At 41.2% G+C, this 27,085-nt stretch overlaps 1 protein-coding gene across 6 annotated transcripts in view; it reads left to right on the forward strand.

Moving 5' to 3' along the window:
* Window positions 1-27,085, forward strand: part of WDFY4 (WDFY family member 4) — a 280,103-nt gene that overhangs the window by 51,138 nt on the left and 201,880 nt on the right. For all 6 annotated transcript variants that reach the window (XM_027098510.1, XM_027098511.1, XM_027098514.1 and 3 more), the window contains one exon: window positions 20,148-20,241. In XM_027098510.1, coding sequence (XP_026954311.1) covers window positions 20,148-20,241 — 94 coding nt within the window. The remainder of the gene's footprint in view (window positions 1-20,147; window positions 20,242-27,085) is intronic.

A 27,085-nucleotide genomic window follows, 5' to 3' on the forward strand; every position in this document is an offset into this window, starting at 1 on the left:
CTTGCCAACACTTGTTATTATCTTTTTGATTATAGCCCTCCTAGTGGGGGTGATGTGGTATCTTATTGTGGTTTTGATTTGCATTTCCTTGAAGGCTAATGATATTGAGAAGCTTTTCATGTGCCTATTGGTTATTTGTGTATCTTCTTTGGACAAATGTCTGTTAGAGTCTTTGCACATTTTTTAAATTGATGTAACATTGGTTTATAACTATATAAGTTTCATGTGTACAACATTATAACTCGACTTCTGTATATACCATAGTGTTCTCACCACCAAAAATCTTGTTTCCATTCATCACCATACAGTTGATTCTCCTTACCCATTTTGCCCTCCCCCATCCCTCCTTCCCCTCTGGTAACTACTAATCCGTTCATTCTCTGTTATCTATGTGTTTATTTTTGTTTTGTTCTGTTTGTTCATTTATTTTGTATTTTTTATATTGCATATATGAGTGAAATCATACTGTATTTATCTTTCTCCATCTGACTATTTCACTTAGCATAATACCCTCAAGGTCCATTCATATTTTTGCAAATGTCAAGATTTCATATTTTTTTATGGATGAGTAGTATTCCACTGTGTGTGTGTGTGTGTGACATCTTATCCATTCATCTGTTAATGTGCACTTAGATTGTTTCCATATCTTGGCTATTGTAAATAATGTTGCAATGAACATAGGGGTGCATATATCTTTTTGAATTAGTGTTTTCATAACCTTTGGATAAATACCCAAAAGTGGAATAGTTGGATCATATGGTAGTTCTATTATTAATTTTTTTTTTTTTTTTTTTTTCTGGCCACACCGCGTGGCATGCAGGATCTTAGTTCCCCAACCAGGGATCGAACCCGTGCCCCCTGCAGTGGAAGCGCAGATTCTTAGCCACTGGACGTCCAGGGAAGTCCCTGGAATTGTTATTGTGTTCTTGGTGACTTCAACCTTTTCTCGTCATCAAGTGTTCCACTATTTCTAGTAATGCTTTTTGCCCTAAAGTTTACTTTGTGGAGCACAGGCTCCAGACACGCAGGCTCAGCGGCCATGGCTCACGGGCCCAGCCGCTCCGCGGCATGTGGGATCTTCCCGGACCGGGGCACGAACCCATGTCCCCTGCATCGGCAGGCGGACCCTCAACCACTGTGCCACCAGGGAAGCCCTATTATTAATTTTTGAGGAATCTCCATACTGTTTATTTACATTCCCACCAACAGTGTATGAGGGTTCCTTTTCTCTGCACCCTCACCAGTACTTGTTGTTGCCTGTCTTTTTTATAATAGTTATTCTAACAGGCATGCGGTGATATCGTATTGTGGTTTTGCTTTACATTTCCCTAATAATTAGTAATGTTGAACATCTTTTCATGTGCCTGTTGGCCATCTGTATGTCATTTCTGGAATCTCTACTTAGATCTCTGTCCATTTAGAAAATTTTTGTTGTTGTTGACTTGTGTGAGTTTTGTTTTTTTAATTAATTAATTTATTTTTGGCTGCGTTGGGTCTTTGTTGCTGCACGCAGGCTTTCTCTAGTTGCGGTGAGTGGGGGCTACTCGTTGCGGTGTGTGGGCTTCTCATTGTGGTGGCTTCTCTTGTTGCAGAGCATGGGCTCTGGGCGCGCGGGCTTCAGTAGTTGTGGCACACGGGCTTAGTTGCTCCGTGGCATGTGGGATCTTCCCAGACCAGGGATCAAACTTGTGTCCCCTTCATTGGCAGGTGGATTCTTAACCACTGTGCCACAGGGAAGTCCCTGTTTGACTTCTTTATATATGGTTTGATTACTGTAGCTTTGTAGTATAATTTGAAATTAGGGAGTGTGAAATTAGGGACACCTCCAGCTTTGTTCTTTTCTCAGAATTGCTTTGGCTATTCAAGGCCTTCTGTGGTTCCATACAAATTTTAGGACTTTTAAATTCTATTTCTGTGAAAAATGTTGGGATTTTGATAGGGATTGCATTGAATCTGTAGATTGCTTTAGGTAATTCTGGACATTTTAACAATGTTAATTCTTCCACTACTATGTTAAGTAAGAGTGGTGAGAGTGGCATCCTTTTCTTGTTCCTAATCTAAGAGAAAAAGCTTTGTTTCTCTCTGTTCAGTATGATGTTGGCTGGGTTTGACATATATGTCATTTATGGCCATTATTCATTTTATTCAGAGTTTTATCATAAATGGATGTTGAATCTTGTCAAATGCTTTTTCTGCCTCTATTGAGATGCTCATATGATTTGTATCCTTTTTTTGTTTATGTGATGTATCATATTGATTGATTTGCGAATGTTGACTCACCCTTGCATCCTCAGAATAAATCCCACTTGATCATGGTGTATGATCCTTTTAATGTATTGTTGTATTTGGTTTGCTTATATTTTGTTGAGAATTTTTGCATCTATGTTCATCAGAGACATTGGCCTATAATTTTCTTTTTTTGTGTTGTCCTTGTCTGGTTTTGGTATCAGGGTAGTGCTGGCCTCATAAAGTGTGTTAGGAAGCATTCCCTTGTCTTCAGTTTTTTGGAAGAGTTTGAGATTCTTCTTTGAATGGTAGAATTCACCACTGAATTTGCCTGGTCCTGGACTTCTGTTTTTTGTGATATTTTTTTATTACTGTTTCAATCTCCTTACTAGTGATCAGTTTATTCAGATTTTCTGTTTCTTCATGAATCAGTCTTGGAAAGTTGTGTGATTCTAAGATTTTATCCATTTCTTGTAGGTTGTCCAATTTGTTGGTGTATAGCAGTTCAGAGTACTCTCTTAAAATCCTTTGTATTTCTGTGATATCTGTTGTAACTTCTTTTTTGTTTCTGATTTTATTTATTTGAACCTTCTGTCTCTTTATCTTGGTGAGTCTAGCTAAAAGTTTGTCAATTTTGTTTATCTTTTCTAAGAACCATGTCTTAGTTTCATACTATTGTCTTTTTAGTCTCTATTTCATTTATTTCCATTATGGTTGTTATTATTTCCTTCCTTCTACTGACTTTGGGCTGTTTGTTTTTCTTTTTCTAGTTCATTTAGGTGTAAGTTTAGATTTTTTTTTGAGATTTTTCTTATTTCTTGAGGTAGGACTGTGTTGCTATAAACTTCCCTCTTAGAACTGCTTTTACTGCATCACACAGATTTTGATACCGCATATTTGTGGTTTTTCCACCTTTCTTCTTGTAGTCGATATCTAGTTTCATACAGGTGTGATTGGAAAAGATGCTTGATATGATTTCATTCTTCTTAAATTTATTGAGATCTGTGTCCCAACATATGGTCTATCCTTGAGAATTTCCATGTGCACCTGAAAAGAATGTATATTCTGCTGATTTTGGATGGAATGTTCTATATTCATTTAAGTCCATCTGCTCTAATGTTTCACTTAAGGCCCGTGTTTCCTTGTTGAATTTCTGTCTGAGTAATCTATCTATTGATGTAAGTGGGGTATTAAAGTCCCCTACTATTATTGTGTTGCTGTCAGTTTCTCCCTTTAGGTTTGTTAAAATTGCTTTATATATTTTGGTGTTCCTACATTAGGTGCAAATACATTAATAGTTGTTCTGTCTGCTTGGTGGATTATCCCCTTTGTATAATGTCCATCTTTGTCTCTTGTTACCTTTTTTGACTTGAAGTCTATTTTGTCTGATATGAGTATGGCTGCACCTGTTCTTTGTTTTTTTGTTTTGGCTGCCATTTGCTTAGAGTATCATTTTCCATATCTTTACTTCGAGCCTATATTTGTCTTTAGAGCTGAGATGAGTCTCCTGGAGACAGCATATAGTTGGGTCTTGTTTTTTAATCTGTTCAGCCACGCTCTGTCTTTTGATTGGTGAATTCAGTCCGTTTACATTTAGGGTGATTATTGATATATGAAGACTCAGTACTGCCATTTAATCTTTTGTTTTCTGGTTGCTCTGTATTTTCATTGTTTCTTTTTCCTTGATTTTCTGTCATTTTAATTTGGTGGTTTTAGATGATATTTTTCTACGTTTCCTCTTTTTTATGTTTCATTTCTCTGCTCTAGATTTTAGTTTTGTGGTTACCATGAGGTTTGTATAAACTGTCTCATAGATTACATAGTTCTTTTTCTGCTGAAAGTGTCTCATCTTCATTTGCCTATACAGATTTTGTCCTTGTCTTCTTCCCCTTTTATGTTTGTTGCCACAAATTATCCCTTTCTATGTTGTGAGTTTATTACCAAATTGAAGTAGCTGTAGTTGCTTTTAATGCTTTTCCCCCCTTTAACCTTTATGCTATAATTGTTTAACAACTAACTCTGGTGAAGAGTTACAATTTTCTGATTCTGTCTGTTTATTACCTACTCAAAGTTTTTTGTACTTTTGACGTTTTGTTTCAGGTAGAAGAGCTCCTTTCAACATTTCTTATAAGGCAGGTCTAGTAGTGATGAACTCCCTCAGCTTTTGTTTGTCTGGGAAAGACTTTATTTCTTCTTCATATCTGAAGGATAACTTTGCTGGGTAGAGTGTTCTTGGTTGACAGTTTTTATCTTTCAATATTTTGAGTATGTCATTCCACTCTCTCCTGGTCTATAGAGTTTCTGCTGAGGAATCTGCCGATAGCCTAATGGGGTAACTTGTAGGTTACTGTCTTTTTTTTTTCTGATTGTCTTTAAAATTCTTTATCATTGACTTTTGACAGTTTTAATATAATGTGTCTTGGAGAAGATCTTTTTGTATTGAGATAATTGGGTGTTCTGTTAGTTTTGTAGACTTGTATATCCAGTTTCTTCCCAGGTTTGGAAAGTTCTCAACTGTTGTTTCTTTAAATAAGCTCTCTTCTCCTTCTGGGACACCCGTTATCCTTATGTTGCCTTTTCTAATCAAGTTGGATAGTTCTTGTAGTTTCTTTATTAAAAAATCTTATTTCTCTCTCTTCTACCTGAATCATTTCTAGATTTCTAACTTCAAGCTCACTCATTCTCTCTTCCATATGGTCTGCTCTATTTCCAGTGCTTTCTAATCCATTCTTTATCTCATTTATTGAGTTCTCCAGCTCCAGAATTTCCAATTAGTTCATTTTTGGAGTTTCAGTCTCTTTGGTAAAGTATTCCTCTGTTTATTAATTTTAGTCTTTAGCTCATTGAACTGCTTTTCTGAGTTTTCTTGTAGCTAATTGAATTTCTTCATGACAGCTATTTTGAATGCTCTATCAGTTAGATCACAATCTTCTGTGACTTTAAGTTTTACAGAATTGTTATTTTCTTTTTGTGATACTGTGTTTTCATGGTCCTTGATGAGTTGTTCCTCTGCTGGTGCATTTGAAGGAGCAAACTCCTTTCTTATTTAGATAAAGTTTTTTTTACTTTGATTCTAACAGTTCGAGTTCTTAATTAAAGGCCTTTCTTTTTGTTTTTCAGTAGGTGGTGCTATAGCCCAAGTTTTTGTTTCTCTTGAGTGGCCTCCGGCTATATTTGAGAACCAGCATTTTCCACCCTCCAGCACCTCTGCCAGAGGTTTCTCTGGTGTCCTCATTGCCAGTGCTTGTGCCTTGCTGCTGCCAGTGTTGCTACTGTCACTGGTATTTCCGCCTGGGACAGTGGGATGGCAGGCACCTCTACCATGTCTGGGGACACCTGGGTCACGGACACTGCTGCCACAGTGGGGAAGGGGAGAAGCCAGAGTCATGGCCACCTTTGCCGCCTCCAGGGTTGTTGGGTTGGTGGGTGCTGCTGTCATTGGTAGGAGTGGGGGAGGCTGGAGTTGCGGGTGCTGCTTTGGCTGGAGGGACCAGGGTCATAGGTCCTGCCACCGCTGCTGTCCGGCTCCCTGTGGCTATGGGTGCCATTGTGGCTGGGAGGCCTAGGTCTCATGTGCCACCTCTGTTGCTGCTACCAGGTTCGCTGGGGCTGCAGACTCAGCAGCTGTGGCCAGGGGCCAGGATCCCAGCACTGCCTCTGCTAGTCCCTGGTTCTGCCTCCTCTGTGTGTCCCAATTCACCCACCTTCAGATGTACAGATGTATGGATCTCTCCAGCATCCTGCTGTGTTGGGCAGAGGAAGCTTTCTGGAGTTAGGAATGTTTCACTAGTTGTAGACTGCAGGGGAGAGACAAAGGGAGCTTGTCACACCATAATGGTGTAGATGTCACCTCTGCAAAGATATATTTTTGTGAGAATAAATTTCAATTTATTCTTGCATGATTCATAGTAAGTTATTTTTCAAGTTTATTGTTCTCATTTCACCTGTTTTAATTTATTGGCATAAGGCCATTCACAATATCCTTCTAACTTTTTATTCCTAACACTATCATTTGTGTATTCTTTCTCTTTTGCCTGCAGCACCCCAGCGTTCTTAGCAGAGGTTAATTTATTAATGTGTCTGTGAACCAGCATTCAGCTTTTCCTGTCTCATACATCGATTTTCTGTTTCTTTTTTTGTTCTTATTATTTCCTTCCACTTTCTTTGGGTTTATTCTAGTATTCTTTTTCTTAATTTAATTGTTATGAGACCAATTTTAAGTCCTCTTTTTAAATATAAATTTCCTTGTAACTATTACTTTAGTTCCGTCACACAAGTTTTATTATATCAAATTTTCAATATAATTTACTGCTAAATATTTTCTAATTTCCTTATGACTTACAGGTTTACTCTTGAATCTTATTTGAATTATAAATTTCCAAAGTTAGAGTATTTTTGATCATCTTTTTGTTATTGACTTCTAACTTTGTCATCTTGAAACAAAGTGGACTGTATGATGCTAATCCTTTGAAATTAGTTGAGCTTGACTTTGTGTCCCCAATGTGGTAAATTTTCATAAATATTCCTGGGTGCTTGAAAATAATGCACATTTTCCAATTGTTAGGTTCAATGCTCTATTTATGTCCTCTAGATGAAATTTGTCAGTTGTTCAAATTTTAAGATTGTTGGCATATCAGCTACTAAGATATGTTAAATATATTTCATTATAATGGTAGCTTTGTCAATATCTGTTAATTTTTTTAAAATAAATTTATTTATTTATTTATTTTTGGCTGCGTTGGGTCTTCATTGCTGTGCCTTGGCTTTCTCTAGTTGCGGAGAGCAGGGGCTACTCTTCGTTGCATCGCGCGGGCTTCTCATTGCGGTGGCTTCTCTTATTGGGGAGCATGGCCTCTAGGCGTGCAGGCTTCAGTAGTTGTGGCGCATGGGCTCATAAGTTGTGGCTTGCAGGCTCTAGAGCACAGGCTCAGTAGTTGGGGCGCATGGGCTTAGTTGCTCCGCAGCATGTGGGATCTTCCCGGAGCAGGGATTGAATCCATGTCCCCTGCATTAGCAGGTGGATTCTTAACCACTGCAGCACCAGCGAAGTCCCAATATCTGTTAACTTTTGCCTTACATATATTTGAGGCTATTAGAATCACACACATTTATAATTTTTCCATCATCTAGAGGTATCAAAGTTTTTATCATTATATGATGACCTTCTTAATCTCCATTAGAACATAACAACTTTATCTAATAATAATAAGGCTCCACCAGTGTTCTTTTGGTTAGTATGTGCCTGAATTATTTTTTATCCTTTAAGCTTTCTGTGTCCTCATGCTTTAGGTATTTTTCCTGTAAACAGTAAAGAGCTATTTTTTTTTAATGTGTATTTTAAACTGAAGTTTCCTTGTTTCTTTGTGTGGTTGATGATTTTTAATTGTGAGTCTTGCTCCGGGATTTTCCTTTTCCCAGACTCCATGCAGCCCATCCTTATTCTGGCCATCCTGCCTTTCTGCAGCCACAGCAATGCCTCAGTGAGGCTGCAGCTGCCCTTTGTAGCTAGGCCTTGGTCAGATTCCAGGCCCTTCTCTTCTTGCTTTGTCTTGGGAGAATTCTCTTTCTGAGGTCCCCTGACCTCTCTATTCCAGGGGCAGAGGGTTCTCTGAGGAGGCCTTTGTCCTGGCCATCTGGACAGCATGCAGCTTAACTGAGGATCTCAGTGCTGAACCTTGTTCTACTTATCCTACCAGCTTTTAGAGGGCAGGGAAGTATTTGTCAGCATCAAAAACATTTAGTAAGTGGTATTAGGTGATGAAAAGCAATAGCCATTTGTTGAATGTCTCTGGGGACTGAGCACCAATGACTTATTTTCATTTAATTCCCTCTCAAATTTCAGCATTTTACCAATAAAGAAATGGAGGCTGACAAAGGATAAGAAACATGGTTGAAAGTTAACACCTAGTAAGTGATGGAGCAAGACTTTGAACTCAGGTCTACCTCCAAAGCCTCTGTGTGTGCTTCTGAGTGTGTGTATGTGTGTGTGTGTGTGTATTTGTCCTGCTTTTTTCTGGATGCTTCCACAGTAATAGTGATGACTTGCTTGTTCTGCCACAATAGACTGAAGTTGAAGGTTTGGGCTCTGACTTGTAGATGGCATCAGGCCTGATTCTTTACAGACAACTCCTGTGTCAAATGTCATCCTGGTTTCACAATGAGGAATTTTTAAATGTACAAGAATCAGATTTCATAAATAGAGCAATTTTTTGGTCTTTAAGAGAAATACATCACCCTTGACATTCCCTAATGGTTAGAAAAGGGGAAGTGAAACCCCAGCCTCTCCTGAGAGAGTCTGTGGGGTAAAGGACAAGGCAGTGGGCTGGGCGTGGTGGACAGGGTGCTCATCCATGCCCACCACTGACACTTGGCATCCCCTTGGGCAAGCAACTTGGCTTAGACCTGTCCATACACAGTGGGCTGTGGTCTCCAGAAGGAAGACAGAGGCTGTGGGCCTTAGGCTCAGGCCTGTGTGCTCTACACCTTAGTGTTCCTTGTGCCTTTTACTTTATCTTACTGAGTTTTGATTTCCCAATTCAAATGTGGGGTTAATAAGAGTATCCACATTGAGGGGTGTTGTGAGGTGAGGACTAGAGATGATAATGGTGTTAGTTAGTTAGATAATGGTCACAGCCGCCGTTTACTGAGCACTTGTGTGCCAGATGCTGTGCTTTGCTTTCACAAGCATTAGGTAATCTATGTAACTACGATTAAGTAACATTTTTCACAAAATAGAAGATATATATTATATAAATCCCAAAATATATAATGAGATTCCCAAGATACAGAATATTTAATCTCTGTGAACCATAACACACACACCACCTCCTTCACAGCACGTGTGACACACGCACACCCCACGCACACAGCATACACACACGCACACATGCGCGCACACACTTCTCTGCAGTGGAGCTCAATAAATGGCAGCTGTGGTTGTGATTAATCATTCAGACCTTCTCTGGTATTTACCAGATCCTGCTACCTAGGAAGGATGTCATCCTTCTAGGCCAGCCAGTCCACTGTGTGGGTCTGGAGAAGGTGGAGAGGGCAGTGGGTCAAGCACTTTTTTAAATTAATTAATGAATGTATTTATTTTTGGCTGTGTTGGCTCTTCACTGCTGCTCACGGGCTTTCTCTAGTTGCGGCGAGCAGGGGCTACTCTTCACTGCGGTGTGTGGGCTTCTCATTGCGGTGGCTTCTCATGTTGCAGAGCCTGGGCTCTAGGTGCGCAGGCTTCAGTACTTGTGGCTCACAGGCCCAGTAGTTGTGGCTTGCAGACTCTAGAGCGCAGGCTCAAGTAGTAGTGGCGCACGGGCTTAGTTGTTCCTCAGCATGTGGGATCTTCCCAGACCAGGGCTCGAACCCATGTTCCCTGTATTGGCAGGCAGATTCTTAACCACTGAGCCACCAGGGAAGTCCCTCAAGTATTTTTTTTAATCGTGGAAGGGTACTGAATATTGTCAAATGTTTTTTTCTATATCAGTTGAGGTGATTGTTTGGTTTTTTTTCCTTTGTTTATTAATGTAGTGTATTGCATTGATTGTTTTTTTTTATGTTGAACCACTCTTGCATTCCTGGGATCTTAATCATGGTATATAATCCTTTAAATATGCTGTTGGATTTGATTTGCTAGTTTTTTGTTGAGGATTTTTGCATATATACCGATGAGGGTATTGGTCTCTTCTTTTCTTTGTGTGGCTTTAGTATCAGTAATAATACAGGCTTCCTTGCTGTTCCCTGAACATGCCAGACATACTCCTACTCTGGGGGCTTTTGCACCGGCTATTCCCTTTGCTTAAAATGCTTTTCCCCTGGATATCTGCATCCCTTTTTTCAAGTCCACCCAAATGTTACCTTTTCAAACAAGCCAACCCTGCCCCCCAAATTAAAATTGAAAATTGTTTCCTTCTTACACCCTAGCGCTCTTGATTTTTTTCTCCGCTTTAATTTTTTTTGGCAGTAATATTTATCACCTTTCTTCATAATATATAATTTGTGTATTCATTACTCTATTACATTAGTATACTATGTTATAATAACATATGATATATATCATACAATACTATGTATAGTATAGTATAAATTATATAACAACAATAATTTTTATTATTTATAACTTACCTATTTATTATGTTTACCTTTACTGTCTCTACCCTTCTTCTCACATATCAGGTATGGGTTTTACTTTGTTTAGTTTATAGATGTATCCAAAATGCCAGGAAAATACTTAGGTCAATAAATATTTGTTCAGTTGAATTGGATAAATTAACACCAAATGTTAGAAGCACTCCTGGCACCTTAGCCATTCTTCAGGGCTGGTGGTGCCAAGAACAGTCTCACTGCGGGTGGGAAATTCAGTGCTAGAGGCAGGATGTTTGAAAATCAATTGTCTGTGATTTGGGCTTAGTCTCGTGACTTTTTCTTTCTTTCGTATTATTATTTGTCCAATTAACATACCATAAAAGTCCCTTTCTTGGTGTAGAGTTCTTTGGGTTTTAATTCATGTGCAGAGTCATGTGAACATCACCACAAGCAGGATACAGGACAAACACCCCCTCAAATAGTTCCTGAATGTTGTCCCTTCATAATGAAACCCTTTCTCAATTCCTAAACCCAGGCCACCACTGCTCTATTCCTATAGTTTTGTCTTTGTCAGAATAACATATAAATGCAAGTACAAATGTTTAGTCTTTTGAGGCTAGCTTTTTCAACTCAGCATAAGGCCTTTGAAATCCATCCAATTTGTTGTATCAGTAGTTCATACATTATTATTGCTGAGTAGTATTCCATTGTACAGATGCAAATATTTTCTCCCAGTCTGTGGTTCGTCTTTTTACTTTTAAAGTGTCATTCACAGGTTGAAATTTAATGATAAGTTTGCCTATATTTACAAAAAATCCTGCTGGGATTTTTATTGGAATTGCATTGTATCTATAGATGAATTTGGGGAGAATTGAAACCTTAACTTTATTGAGTCTTCCAGTCCATAAACACAGAATGTTTTTCCATTTGTATATTCAGTAGATGTATGATTTTTTTAAAAAAAATCAAGGTCTATAGTATTCAACATACAGAGCCAGCACATTTTTTATTAGATTTATACTTATGTGTTTATTCTGGAGCGGTATTTTAAATGTTTCGTTTCCCAATTGTCTACTTCTAGTATATAGGAATATGATTAATTTCTATATGTAACTGTGTATCCAGAGATCATGCTAATTCACGTATTGGTTCTAGGAGGTTTTTTTTTTTTTTTTAATAGGTTGCTTGGGATTTCTATGTAGACAGTCATGTTGTCTGTGAATAGTGACAGTTTTATACATTCCTTTCCAGTCTGTTGTTCCAGTGTGATGTTGAATAGGAGTGGTGAGAGGGGACATCCCCGCCTTGTTCTTAATCTTGAAGAAAAACTCTTCACTCTTTTGCCATCAAATATTATATTAGCTGTGGGGTTTTTTTTGGGAGATGTCCATTATCAGGTTATGGATGATTACTTCTGTGTCTCTTTTACTGAGAGTTTTTTATCATGAACAGATGTGGAATTTTTAAAATGCTTTATCTGGGGCTTCCCTGGTGGCTCAGTGGTTGAGAGTCCTCCTGCCGATGCGGGGAACGCGGGTTCGTGCCCCGGTCTGGGAGGATCCCACATGCCGCGGAGCGGCTGGGCCCGTGAGCCATGGCCGCTGAGCCTGCGCGTCCGGAGCCTGTGCTCCGCAGCGGGAGAGGCCACAACAGTGAGAGGCCCGCGTACCGCAAAAAAATAAAAACAAAAAAACCCAAAATGCTTTATCTGCATATGATCATGTTTTATTCCTTCTTTTTCTAGTTTAATAATATGATGGGTTACATTGGCTGATTTTTGTTTTGTTTTTTTAGCCCTTAATTTTTTAAATTGTGTTTTCGATATCTGAAATATCTTTTTCTTCGTTTTTTTTGAATTTTATTTTATTTTTAAACAAGGGGTTCTTATTAGTTATCTATTTTATACATATTAGTGTATATATGTCAATCCCAATGTCTCAATTCATCCCACCACCACCACCACCCCCTCTGCTTTCCCTCCTTGGTGTCCATAAGTTTGTTCTCTACATCTGTGTCTCTATTTCTGCCTTGCAGACCAGTTCATCTGTACCATTTTTCTAGATTCCACATTATGCGTTAATATACGATATTTTTCTCTTCTGACTTACTTCACTCTGTATGACAGTCTCTAGGTCCATCCACGTCTTTACAAATGACCCAATTTCGTTCCTTTTTATGGCTGAGAATATTCCATTGTATATATGTACTATATCTTCTTCATCCATTCATCTGTCGATGGGCATTTAGGTTGCTTCCATGACCTGGCTATTGTAAATAGAGTTGCAATGAACATTGGGGTGCATGTGTCTTTTTGAATTATGGTCTTCTCTGGGTATGTGCCCATTAGTGGGATTGCTGGGTCATATGGTAATTCTATTTTTAGTTTTTTAAGGAACCTCCATACTGTTCTCTATAGTGGCTGTATCGATTTACATTCCCACCAGCAGTGCAAAAGGGTTCCTTTTTCTCCACACCCTCTCCAGCATTTGTTGTTTGTAGATTTTTTGATGATGGCCATTTTGACTGGTATGAGGTGATACCTCATTGCAGTTTTGATTTGCATTTCTCTCATGATTAGTGATGTTGAGCGTCCTTTCAGGTGTTTGTCAGCAATCTGTATATCTTCTTTGGAGAAATGTCTGTTTAGGCCTTCTGACCATTTTTTGATTGGGTTGTTTGTTTTTTTGATATTGAGCTGCATGAGCTGCTTGTATATTTTGGAGATTAGTCCTTTGTCAGTTGCTTCGTTTGCAAATATTTTCTCCCATTCTGAGGGTTGTCTTTTCATCTGGTTTGTGGTTTCCTTTGCTGTGCAAAAGCTTTTAAGTTTCATTAGGTCCCATTTGTTTTATTTTTGTTTTTATTTCCATTTCTCTAGGAGGTGGGTCAAAAAGGATCTTGCTGTGATTTATGTCATAGAGTGTTCTGCCTATGTTTTCCTCTAAGAGTTTTATAGTGTCTGGCCTTACATTTAGGTCTTTAATCCATTTTGAGTTTATTTTTGTGTATGGTGTTAGGGAGTGTTCTAATTTCCTTCTTTTACATGTAGCCGTTCAGTTTTCCCAGCACCACTTATTGAAGAGACTGTCTTTTCTCCATTGTATATCCTTGCCTCCTTTGTCATAGATTAGTTGACCATAGGTGCGTGAGTTTATCTCTGGGCTTTCTATCCTGTTCCATTGATCTGTATTTCTGTTTTTCTGCCAGTACCATATTGTCTTGATTACTGTAGCTTTGTAGTATAGTCTGAAGTCAGGGAGTCTGATTCCTCCAGCTCCAGTTTTTTCCCTCAAGATTGCTTTGGCTATTCAGGGTCTTTTTTGTCTCCATACAAATTTTAAGATTTTTTTGTTCTAGCTCTGTAAAAAATGCCATCGGTAATTTGATAGGGATTGCATTGAATCTGTAGATTGTTTTGGGTAGTATAGACATTTTGACAATATTGATTCTTCTAATCCAAGAACATGGTATATTGCTCCACCTATTTGTGTCATCTTTGATTTCTTTCATGAGTGTCTTACAGTTTTCTGAGTACAGGTCTTTTATTTCCTTAGGTAGCTTTATTCCTAGGTATTTTATTCTTTTTGTTGCAATGGTGAATGGGATTGTTTCCTTAATTTCTCTTTCTGATCTTTCATTGGTAATATATAGGAATGCAAGAGATTTCTGTGCATTAATTTTGTATCCTGCAGCTTTACCAAATTCATTGATTAGTTCTAATAGTTTTCTGGTGGCATCTTTAGGATTCTGTATGTATAGTATCACGTCATCTGCAAACAGTGACAGTTTTACTTCTTCTTTTCCAGTTTGGATTCCTTTTATTTCTTTTTCTTCTCTGACTGCCATGGCTAGGACTTCCAGAACTATGTTGAATAATAGTGGTGAGAGTGGACATCCTTGTCTTGTTCCTGATCTTAGAGGAAATGCTTTCAGTTTTTCACCATTGAAAATGATGTTTGCTGTGTGTTTGTCATGTATGGCCTATATTAGTTGAGGTAGTTTCCCTCTATGCCCACTTTCTGGAGAGTTTTTTTAATCATAAATGGGTGTTGAATTTTGTCAAAAGCTTTTTATGCATCTATTCAGATGATCATATGGTTTTTATTCTTCAGTTTGTTAATATGGTGTATCACATTGATTGATTTGCATATATTGAAAATTCTTGCATCCCTGGGATAAATCCCACCTGATCATGGTGTATGATCCTTTTAATGTGCTATTGGATTCTGTTTGCTAGTGTTTTGTTGAGGGTTTTTGCGACTATATTCATCAGTGATACTGGTCTGTAATTTTCTTTTTTTGTAGTATCTTTGTCTGGTTTTGGTATCAGTGTGATGGTGGCCTCATAGAATGAGTTTGGGAGTGTTCCTTCCTCTGCAATTTTTTGGAAGAGTTTGAGAAGTTTGGGCGTTAGCTCTTCTCTAAATGTTTGATAGAATTCACCTGAAGCCACCTGGTGCTGGACTTTCGTTTGTTGAGAGATTTTTAATCACAGTTTCAATTTCATTACTTGTAATTGATCTGTTCATATTTCCTATTTCTTCCTGGTTCAGTCTTGGAAGTTTATACCTTTCTAAGAATTTGTCCATTTATTCCAGGTTGTCTGTTTTATTGGCATAGAGTTGCTTGTAGTAGTATCTTATGATGCTTTATATTTCTGTGGTGTCTGTTGTAACTTTTCCTTTTTCATATCTAATTTTATTGATTTGAGTCCTCTCCCTCTTTTTCTTGATGAGTCTGGCTAAAGGTTTATCAATTTTGTTTATCTTCTCAAAGAACCAGCTTTTAGTTTTATTAATCTTTGCTATTGTTTTCTTTGTTTCTATTTCATTTATTTCTGCTCTGACCTTTATGCTTTCTTTCCTTCTACTAACTTTGGGTTGTTTCTTCTTCTTTCTCTGTTTCCTTTAGGTGTAAGGTTAGATTGTTTATTTGAGATTTTTCTTGTTTCTTGAGATAGGATTGTATTGCTATAAACTTCTCTCTTAGAACTGCTTTTAATGCATCCCATAGGTTTTGGATCGTTGTGTTTTCACTGTCATTTGTCTCTAGGTATTTTTTTATTTACTCTTTGATTTCTTCAGTGATCTCTTGGTTATTTAGTAATGTATTGTTTAGCCTCCATGTGTTTGTGGTTTTTACATTTTTTTCCCTGTAATTTATTTCTAATCTCATAGCGCTGTGGTCAGAAAAGAAGCTTGATATGATTTCAGTTTTCTTAAATTTACCAAGGCTTGATTTGTGACCCAAGATGTGATCTGTCCTGGAGAATGTTCCATGTGCACTTGAGAAGAAAGTGTAATCTGCTGTTTTTGGATGGAGTGTCCTATACATATCAATTAAATCTATCTGGTCTGTTGTGTCATTTAAAGTTTGTGTTTCCTTATTAATTTTCAGTCTGGATGATCTGTCCATTGGTGTAAGTGAAGTGTTAAAGTCCCCCGCTCTTATTGTGTTACTGTCCATTTCCTCTTTTACAGCTGTTAGCATTTGCCTTATGTATTGAGGTGCTCCTGTGTTAGGTGCATATATAAGTGTTATGTCTTCTTCTTGGATTGATCCCTTGATCATTATGTAGTGTCCTTCCTTGACTCTTGTAACATTCTTTATTTTAAAGCCTATTTTATCTGATATGAGTATTGCTATTCCAGCTTTCTTTCGATTTCTATTTGCATGGAATATCTTTTTCCATCCCCTCACTTTCAGTGTGTATGTGTCCCTAGGTCTGAAGTGGATCTCTTCTAAACAACATATATATATATATGGGTCTTGTTTTTGTATCCATTCAGCGAGCCTGTGTCTTTTGGTTGGAGCATTTAACCCATTCACATTTAAGGTAATTATCAATATGTATGTTCCTGTTACCATTTTCTTAATTGTTATGGGTTTGTTTTTGTAGGTCCTTTTCTTCTCTTGTACTTCCCACTTAGAGAAATTCCTTTAGCATTTGTTGTAGAGCTGGTTTGGTAGTTCTGAATTCTCTTAGCTTTTGCTTTTCTGTAATGTTTTTGATTTCTCCATTGAATCTGAAAGAGGTCCTTGCCAGGTAGAGTAATCTTGGTTGTAGGTTCTTCCCTTTCATCACTTTAAATATATCATGCCACTCCCTTCTGGCTTGTAGAGTTTCTGCTGAGAAATCAGCTGTTAACCTTATGCGAGTTCCCTTGTATGTTATTTGTCTTTTTTCCCTTGTTGCTTTTAATAATTTTCTTTCTGTTTAATATTTGTCAATTTGATTACTATGTTTCTTGGGGTGTTTCTCCTTGGGTTTATCCTGCCTGGGATTCTCTGTGATTCCTGGACTTGGGTGGCTATTTCCTTTCCTACGTTAGGGAAGTTTTTGACTATTCAAAAATTTCCCTGGGTCCTTTTTCTCTCTCTTCTCCTCCTGGGACCCCTATAATGCAAATGTTGTTGTGTTTAATGTTGTCCCAGAGGTCTCTTAGACTGATTTCTTTTCACTTTTTTTTCTTTACTCTGATCTGTGGCAGTGAATTCCACTATTCTGTCTTCCAGGTCACTTATGCGTTCTTCTGTCTCAGTTTTTCTGCTATTGATTCCTTCTAGTGTATTTTTCATTTCAGTTATTGTATTGTTCATCTCTGTTTGTTTGTTCTTTAATTCTTCTAGGTGTTTTTCCTTTAATTCTTCTAGGTCTCTGTTATACATTTCTTGCATCTTCTCGATCTATGCCTCCATTCTGTTTCTGAGGTCCTGGATCATCTTCACTATCATTATTCTGAATTCTTTTGCTGGAAGGTTGCCTATCTCCACTTCATTTAGTTGTTTTTCTGACGTTTTATCGTGTTCCATCATTTTGTACATAGTCCTCTGCCTTTTCATTTTGTCTGTCTTTCTGTGACTGTGGTTTTCCTTCCACAGGCTGCAGGATTGTAATTTTTCTTGCTTCTGCTCTCTGACCTCTGGTGGATGAGGCTATCTACGAGGCTTGTGCAAGCTTCCTGATGAGAGGGACTGGTGGTGGGTAGAGCTGGGTGTTGCTCTGGTGGGCAGAGCTCAGTAAAAGTTTAATCTGCTTGTTTGATGATGGGTGGGGCTGAGTTCCCTCCCTGTTGGTTGTTTGGCCTGAGGCGACCCAGCACTGGAGGCTACAGGCTCTTTGGTGGGGCTAATGGCAGACTCTGGGAGGGCTCATGGAGTAGTTCCCAGAGCTTCTGCTGCCAGTGTCCTTGTCCCCGCAGTGAGCCACAGCCACCTCCCGCCTCTGCAGGAGACCTTCCAACACTAGCTGGTAGGTCTGGTTCAGTCTCCAGTGGGGTCACTGCTCCTTCCCCCTAGGTCCTGATGCACACACTACTTTGTGTGTGCCCCCCAAGAGTGGAGTCTCTGTTTTCCCCAGTCCTGTTGAAGTCCTGCAATCAAATCCCGCTAGCCTTCAAAGTCTGATTCTCTGGGAATTCCTCCTCCTGTTGCCAGACCCCCAGGTTGGGAAGCCTGACGTGGAGCTCAGAACCTTCACTCCAGTGGGTGGACTTCTGTGTTATAACTGTTCTCCAGTTTGTGAGTCAGCCACCCAGCAGTTAATGGGATTTGATTGTATTGTGATTGCGCCCCTCCTGCCATCTCACTGCAGCTTCCTCTTTGACTCTGGATGTGGGGTATCATTTTTGGTGAGTTTCAGTGTCTTCCTGTCCATGACTGTTCAACAGTTAGTTCTGATTCCTTTGCTCTCACAAGAGGGAGTGAGCACATGTCCTTCTACTCTGCCATCTTGAACCAATTTTCTAGTCCTTAATTTTATTATTTATTTATTTTTTGGCTGCATTGGGTCTTCGTTGCTGTGTGCAGGCTTTCTCTAGTTGTGGTAAGGAGGGGCTACTCTTCATTGCGGTGCACGGGCTTCTCATTGTGGTGGCTTCTCTTTGTTGTGGAGCACAGGCTCTAGGTATGTGGGCCTCAGTAGTTTTGGCTCACAGGCTCTAGAGCGCAGGCTCAGTAGCTGTGGCACACAGGCTTAGTTGCTCCGCAGCATGTGGGATCTTCCCAGACCAGGGCTCGAACCTGAGTCCCCTGCATTGGCAGGCAGATTTTTAACCACTGCGCCACCAGGGAAGTCCCTGCATTGGCTGATATTTGAATAGTGAACCAGCCTTGCATTTGTGGGATAAGACAAATTGGCCATAGTGCCTTATTTATTTTATATATAGTTATATTTGATTTCCAGTAGTTTATTGAGGATTTTTGCACCTATTTTTCTAAGAGATGTTGGCAGGTAGTTTTCTTTTCTTATACTGGCTTTGTCTACTTTTGATATCAGAGTAATTCTGGTCTCATAAAATGCATTGGGCAGTGTTCTCTTGTATATTTTGAAAGAAGTTGTATAGAATTGGTGTTATTTATCTTTTAAATGTATGGTAGAATTCACCAGTGGAAACATCTGGGGCTGGAGTTTTCTTTGTGGAAAGGTTTTAAACTACATATTCAGTCTTTGTGATAGCTATAAACTGTCCTGGTTATTTATTTCTTCTTGCTTACTTTTGGTAGTTTGTGGCTTTGAGGGAACTGGTCCATTTTATCTAGGTTGTCAGATTTGTGTGCACAGAGTTATTTGTAGTATTTTCTTATCCTTTCTGTGGGATGTGTAGTGGTATTCTCTCTTTCATTTCTGATGTTGATAATTTGTGTCTTTTTCTGTCTTTGCTAGCTTAGCGAGTGGTTTTTCAATTTTTAAAACTTTTTCAAACCTCTTCCTGAGCAGTTCTCAAAGCCTTTGGAATGTGGTTTAGGGTCAGATCCACACATGTGCAGCTCAGAATTGAGCTCAGAGGTTGATACACAACTTAGTGGTTTCACTCTTAAGTCTCCTCCTCTTCATCATCTTCCCGACACTTTCTGGCTCTCTGGGGTCCCTTCCTTCTCCTCTGTCTAGAAAGCTGGAGCTTTAGTTTCTCTGCTCTGCCATGCACTTCCCACAATTGCATGTGTCTCTGGGGCCAAGCAGGGAGAGGAAAAAGAGAGACAAAAACATTGGGGATTTTGCCTGACTCTTGGGACCAGAGTTCCTCTGGTCAGAGAGAAGGGTTCCCCTCCCCGAGAATTTCAGATGCCTGCCTAGTCGCTGCTGCTGCTGTGCGGTTTCTTGGAGGCTGAAGTGAGAAAGAATGGAGAAACGCAACAAAGAAAATTCCAGGGATTTTCCTCCATGCTCTGGGACCTGTTGGAGCCTCTTTTCCCACTCCTTAGACTAGAAATAGAGCCTCCTCTTGGAGGCTGTGTCTGTTCTGTCCACACGTGGTGCACGGTTCTTACTCCTTGTAAGCCCATTCCGGGAGATACTGGAGGGGGAAGCCCCAGGAAACACGTTACCAGTTGCATGGTGCTTTGGGTTTGGTTTCCTGCTGTGCTACCGTTTACTTTTCAGAGTCCTCAGAGAGCTGCTCATGCGTTCTATCTGGGGTTTCAGTTTAATTCAGTGGGTAGGACAGAGTAGAGTGTGCTTACACCATCTTGAAGGGATCCAGACACGGTCCTTTGTGTGTTTGTTTGATATAAAATGAGAGCTTCTCCACCTCCCACATATCTGGAGAGAGGGTAGCGGCCCAGGGAACTACCTTCCGTGAAGCATCTGCTCCGTGCCGGACACTGTGCCTTAGTGCACAGCGGCATTGTTCTGTGACTCTACGCGGAAAGTGTGGCATTGTTAGCTCCATTGTGCAGTTGGGGGAAGTTAGGCTCAGATTAATCAGTTCAAGGTCATATAATTAAGTGGTAGGCTGTGGTTATGTATCGTGGCCTGTGTTAGAAAGATCCAGAAAGTTCTGTGGAAAGCAGAAGAGAAGGCTTACGTCTGATGTCCCGCTTCCCTCTCTCTGCAGGACAGATGAAGGTGATGCTGTGATCATGCACCCGGGGATCCTGTGCGTCATGGTGAGGCTGCTGCCTCAGTTGTACCATGAAGATCACCCTCAGGTACTTGCTGTGAACACATGAGTTTGTCTTTTTCATGACTGATCACTTAAGCTTCTCTGGCCAGAGACTCCCTTTCCCTTTTGCCTTTGCCTCCAGTCCCCTGTATGAACAGAGCCTCCTTTATGAAGTACCTCCTGCAGGGGAGTATCAGTGGATCTGAGACCCTTGATTGAGTTCCGCCCACCCTTCCATGGCCACTCAAAAGAGATTGTTCCTGTTGGTGATGTGACCTTCTAAAAACAACAGCCAAACAAAAACTGAATGAAATGATTTACCTTCATGAGGCAAGTCCCATATAAGTGCTACATATAGCGCTGGGCATTGGTGGGACCAGAAGTCCTCTGCTCCCCATTAATTTATCCATTGCTTGGATATTGGCTGTGACCCTGGCTCGGCGCTCTACATAGGACATGCAGGGCTAACAGGATGAGAACTGAGCACTGTCCAAGGAGCCCACATCTGTGATGGGGACCGGGAGGTGGTGGTGGGGCAGACAGACTAAGTAAATAAGCTCACAAATGAATCTACAATTACAAATTGTCACATGTGATATTAAGGGGAAAAAATGGGTGCTGACAGAGAATAATGGGAATGGAAGTGGAGGGGGAAGACCTAATTAAATCTAATTTAGATGACGGTGTGGATGTCAGGGAAGCCATCTCTTTGATGGTGACATTTAAGCAGAGCCCTGAAAGATGAGTAGCAATTAAGCAGGTGGGAAGGAGCCTGCTGCAGGTGTCTGGGGTGGGAGCAAAGCGGGAGAGCTGGAAGTGTGCCCGATGGGGCAGGCGGAGGAAGGCTGCCGCCCTGACAAGCTGTGGGGTTTTATCCCAAGGGCAACACGAAGTCTCTCTCAAGTGAATGGAGGGGGACACGATCAGGTTTTTGTATTAAAAATCTCTCTTGTTGCATGGAGGGTGGCCTGGGAATGGGGCTGTGTGGAAGGGAATGGGGACAGCAGTTAGGAAGCCATGTCCACAGTCTGGTAGCACATGGTGGTAGCTTGATTATGGTGGCGTCTGTGGGAGAGTGTGTAGAGCAAGGAGTCAGGAGACCTATTGGGAGATAGAATCAAGGCCCTGGGATGAACGGGGTGCAGGAAGCGGGAAGAGGGGGGAGTCAAGGTGGCTCTTAGCTCCTGTCCTGGCAGCACTGACGGCCCTACTGCAGCGAGGTGCGCGTGTACCGGTGAAAGCAACAGAACGAGGCAGATTCTCAGGAAGTGCTCTCAATTTAGAGAATATGTTCTCTAGAGGTTCTGAGAAAGAAACTCAAAGTTGAGGAAGCCCTGGAAAATACGCTCTTGAATTAGTAGCAGACGAAAGGAAATTACTTGAACCGAGCAGCTGCCATGTACCAGGCACGGTGCCACACCCTTTCACTGATTATTTACCCTCATAGATGTTTGGTGGGGAGTATCATTGTTTCCATTTTAGCCAGTGGGGAAACCGAGTCTTAGACAATGTACATGCCTTTTAAGGATTCTGAGTTGGTGGACCTGGTATTAAATGTGGTCCTACCTGGTGGCAGTTCTTATGGTCTTTCCTCTGCACAGCAGTGGCGTCTATAGGAGAATGGGGGCTCACGGGGGTGCGGGTTCAGCTTTGTTTTGTCCTGGAGTTAAAAAGGAGGTGATATGTTTTAAGAAGAAATGGTGGCTACAGTTGACCCTTGAACAACATGGGGGTTAAGGGTGCTGACCCTCACACAGTGTACTACTATCTCTGCCTCAAAAACAAAGGAGTTGCTAAATGACTCACCCAAGGACAGGAAGGTGGAAAAGTTTGGGTAGAATCAGGACTCAGATGCTAGTTTTGATTCCACATATTGTGATCTCTCATTGAACATAAACTTCTCCCTACACTCAGGTAAAGATCTGTGAAATGAAAATACAGGTCTTATATTTATTTTAAAAAATCCATGCATAAGTGGACCTGTGCAGTTTAAACCTGTGTTGTTCAAGGGTCAACTATAGGGGTGTTATTAATCATTGAAAATGACAATGGGTTAGTAAAAATATTGCAAATCCTCCGAAATTGGTGAGAAGTGGAGTGGAGGAGCAAAAGCCTTGATGTGTAGGGAAGGGACTGTTTTACTTAGGAAATCCTGTAAACTAGGTACAGGAGTTAAAAAAGGACTAGCTCAATTCCATGTCTACATGTCTCTTTGTAACTGGAATCCTTTATCTGGTTCCTGATCCTCTGCTGGAAAGTGACGATAAAGTGATTATCAAGCCAATGAGTAGGGATGCATCTAATAGTGAAATGGATGCACTTTATATCTTTCAACGTTTATGGGACAGCAGTAGCCTGGGCTAGAATGGGTTTGATTGCTCCTTTAGTTATCTATCGCTGTATTACAGAGGGCTGCCAAGTTAGCAATAATGGTCTCGTTCTTCCTCGTGGCTCTGTGGGTCAGGAGTTTAGACAGCACCGCAGGGACAGCTTCTGTCTGCTCCACATGGTATCAGCTGGGCACCCAGATGGGTTCTCCACTCACAGAGCTGGCACTTCACAAGCTGGCTCAAATGGTGAGAGGCTTCTAGGCTGGCCCAGCTGGGTCAGATGTCTGGGGCCTTGGTAGGGCCTGGCTTCTCCTCCATGTAGCCCTCACCATCTGGCTTCTACCTGTACACCTCCACCTGGATTCTCTAGCAGGCCACATAGCAGCTCAGGGTTCCCAAAAGCACAAAAACAGAAGATGCCGAGCCTTCTGGAGGCTTTTGCCTGGAACAAGCCAGTATTACTTCCATGGCATTCTGTTGGTCAGAGTGAGTCACAGGTTCAGCTTAGACTCAGCGAGAAGGGACCTATGTCTCCTTTACTGACGTGAGGGGTGGCTTGCGTGTACAGGAGAGGGGGAATTGTTGGGGGCCATCTTTAAAGACCAGCCACCACACTTGCCTTAGGCATCTAACTGATGGATAAAATTATTTGACCCCTAAATCAAATGTCTTTGAGTCATTTGGTTATCTAAAGCCTGGGACCTTACTTTCTTTACCTTAGTATTCACGACAGGTTCTGCCTGGAGCATGCTGGAAACTAATACACATTGAGTGTTACTTCTATTCCAGGAACATTAATCAGTGTTCATAACAGCTCATTAAAATGAGAATCTCCCCCATTTTGCAGGTGCTTGAAGCTCAAGAGAGTTGTGTAACTTCCTAAAATCATGGAGGTGTTGAGGGGAGATCTAAAACTCACTTCTAGGCTCAAGGTCAAGACGTGTTTGATGAATAGATCTCTCATCTCTGCAGCTCTTGCAGAATGCAGGGTCATGCATCTGGGCTTCCTTAGCTGTATTTCATACCCTGCAATGCACTTGCAATGAAAACAGCCAAGCCAGTGGTTTGGGTGGTCTTAGCAGTCAAACGGTTGCTGATAAACACGTTGTGCAAAACTCCACCATGAGGATGACTGACGAAGTGATGCAGAGCAGACAGTGGCCTGTCCTTCCGCTTCCTAGTGCGTGAAGACTCTGTGGAGAAGCCCCAGTTTCAGATAAACACCATGAGTTGTCACATCAGTGTGTGGGGAGGAACTTTCCCTCCTCCTGTGATGGTAATTGGACAAATTAAGTATGCAGATGAGGCTTCCACTTGGTAGGATACTTTTTCTCTATTCAGGTCACAATAAGTAATTTAGGAAAAGTCTGACTCTCACACACTCTCTCTCAAATATGCAAATGAAATGCAGTGGTACATGTTCTCAGAAATTTTCTGCAGATGCCAGATCAGCAGCTATTAAAAGTTGGGTAATTACAGTAATTAACTTCTGAAAGAGGTGGGGGCGGTGGGAAACCTCATAACAACAAACAGAATAGTAGATCAAATGAGAAATGAGACACACACAAGAAAATGCTGAAATGAAACTGACAGAAGGACTGCAGGTTTTGGGGCAGAGAAAGCAGCTGGAAGTTTCAGTAGATGGCAGTATTCCTAAAAAGATGGAGGGGCTTCCCTGGTGGCGCAGTGGTTGAGAGTCCGCCTGCCGATGCAGGGGACACGGGTTTGTGCCCTGGTCCGGGAAGATCCCACATGGCCGCTGAGCCTGTGCGTCCGGAGCCTGTGTTCCGCAATGGGAGAGGCCACAGCAGTGAGAGGCCCCCGTCCCGCAAAAAAAAAAAAAAAAAAAAAAAAAAGATGGACTGTGAGTTCCCACTCATCTCCCTTTAGGTGGGCCTGGTGATTCCCAGCATCCCTATACTCTTACCCACTTTACATCCCTCAGATGCTCTTCCTGCCTTATGGATGAGAAATTGATAGCTTTCCAAGGTACAGATATCATTTTAGAAGCAACAACTTAACTACTTACATGGGTCGTCTGGTTTATTTCTAATTGTGGCCACATTAAATTTGTTCTGTTCATGACCAAGAGGGGGTTTTTCCCTCTGCAAAATGCTAGCAGTGCGAGCTGCTCTTGGAAACAAATAATCCAGCTGAGTTTTTTTCCTCTTGTATCATCGCCAGTATTAACATTGGACTCTAGGAATTATATTGTGAATGTTGCTGTGCTAAGCACAAGGCAAAAGTGGAGTCCAGCTCAGTTCTCTTGGAGCTGAGTTGGCCGCTGGAAGAAGTAGCTGAGAAGAAAGGCCTTTTCTCTTTCTTTCTGGCATGCTCAGCAGCCATGAGGGGCTTGCTGTAGGGACGTGGCTCTGGGCTAGAACTCTGACCAGTAGTGGAGAGCTCTCTTGTCCCAGCACCACTGCACTTCCGTTCATGTCTTAGCAGAGGGTTATTTGCTCTGTGCATGACAATGGGAACTCAGAGGGTGGGAAGTCAGACCCAGTTTCACAGAGGTGGGACTCAGCCTGTGTCGGGGCCACCAATGTGATGTATTTACTTTTATGAATAATTATGCAGCACCTCCTAGGTGCCACTGGGGATTCAGAGACCAATGCCACAGTAACACACAGTCTGAGTTTGAGGGTGGGTACTCAGACGAGTGGAGAAGATACTTAGATATTCTAACTGTAACAAAGGTTTGCCCACAGGGCCTTGGGGCAGAGGGGAGAGAAAGCCACACAGAGATGGGGACACTGGAGCCAGACTTTAAAGAAGAGACCTGTCTATGCCAGATCAGGTAGAGGAGGGTGGGACAAGACAACAGAGAGAGGTACACATGAAGATGCCCGTGCGGGGACTTCAGATAGTTCAGCTGGGCGAGGATAGACCATGCGGGTAGAAAGGCAGTAAATGGGGCAGGAGAAGTAGGTTGAAGCCAAATCATGAGGGGCCTTGAGTACCATACACAGGCAGTTGCATTTTATTGGATTACCATCCTTTGTCGTTATCATCATCATCACTGCTGTGGTTAATGAGCACCCACTATATGAGGCTCTGAAGATGACAGATTTTGGTCAAATCTCTCTGCCACTTAACAGTCACAGAACCATGGGAAATTATCTAACCTCCACGACCCTTAATTTTCTTTGCTGCAGTATGGGGAGAATAATATCATCTTCCTCATGGCATTATTGTGCGGATCAGCTGAAGCAATGCAGGAGCACTTAACATGGCAAGCAGAACATACGAGGCACCATGGGAAACACTTGCTGACGGGTGTAGCTACTGCTATTAGTTGCCGAAACTTTACAAGCATTTTATCATTTGATCTTCATAATAACCCTGCAAGGTAGACATCAGTATTCCCACTTCACAGATGAGGACCTGAAACTTGTAGCACTTAAGTGCCAGAGTTAACATCATAGCTAGGTGGTGGATGTGCCTGATGGGAGGCTCCAGGACCTCCTGCCACTGCACCAAGTTGCCTTCCCTGTAGGGAGGTGGTAGCCGTGGGTGGGAGGCAGTTGGAAAGCAAGGACATGATCAGACCTGGGCATTAGAGAGACTGTTGTCTATAGTCAGTGTGCACCTCCCCTCACTGTTGGATGTGTTCCAGATTCTGCTACAATGGAAGCCTCCCACACAGTATGATGGGACAGAAAGAAGATCAGGCTCGGGCTGCATCTGTCAACTGATTTGCACCTCAATTTGGAAAGGGTGCCATTTTCTGGAATTAGCCTGTATTTCAAACACATTGAACTAATCATGTGGGTTTCAAATAGCTCAAGTATCGACAGCATTAATAGCCTTGGATGGCATTGTGCAAGGGCAAGCTATTTGAAAAGAGCCCTTTCTGTCCACAAGGAAATTGGCAAAGTAGGAGTCTTGTTTTATTAAATTACAACACATTAGAGATTTCAAATGTGTTGAATTTCTATGTTTCTTCTGCTCTTTCATTCTGACCCCATTCTTCCCCAAATATTTCTATTGTCCCTGGGAGGAAAAGTCTCAGATCCTGGTCAAAATCCAAGTGACTTCTTAGGGTAGCCTCTTAAATAGAACAAATGGACATAATCTTGCATGGAGATGAAGAGCATCAAAAGGAAGCTACAGTGGACATAGAATGATGGAGTGGAAGTTAAAGTTGATAGGGTGAGCTCTGGTCCAATTATCTGGCGACCTCTCCTCCAGTCCTTTACCATCGTTATTTCTATGACTTAACATGGGCCACTTCCTTTCCCTGCACCTCAATTTCAGCTACTCAGATTTGGCCTAGATCACAGGGGTTGCAGACACAGTGTCCTGGGGCCAGAGTCGTAAAGTAAATGTGTAGGTGTAAACAGTAAGGAATGGTGAGACCTGTGGTCGTAGGGAAGTGTACTTGCCCTGCCTAGAGGTACTCACAATCTAGCTAGGGGGAAACAAGACAAAAGCAAAGCCAAACTACCCCCACCAAATAAAACACTTCTGTAGGCCATCAGTTTATGCCCCTTATGAGATACTGAGTTCCCTTCCTTATAATGAGTGCATGACTCAGTCTTAAAAACATGGGCTTTG

This window comes from Aethalodelphis obliquidens, unplaced genomic scaffold (assembly GCF_003676395.1).
Source record: "Aethalodelphis obliquidens isolate GAN/ISIS:26980383/991018 unplaced genomic scaffold, ASM367639v1 scaffold124, whole genome shotgun sequence".
Lineage (NCBI taxonomy): Eukaryota > Metazoa > Chordata > Mammalia > Artiodactyla > Delphinidae > Aethalodelphis > Aethalodelphis obliquidens.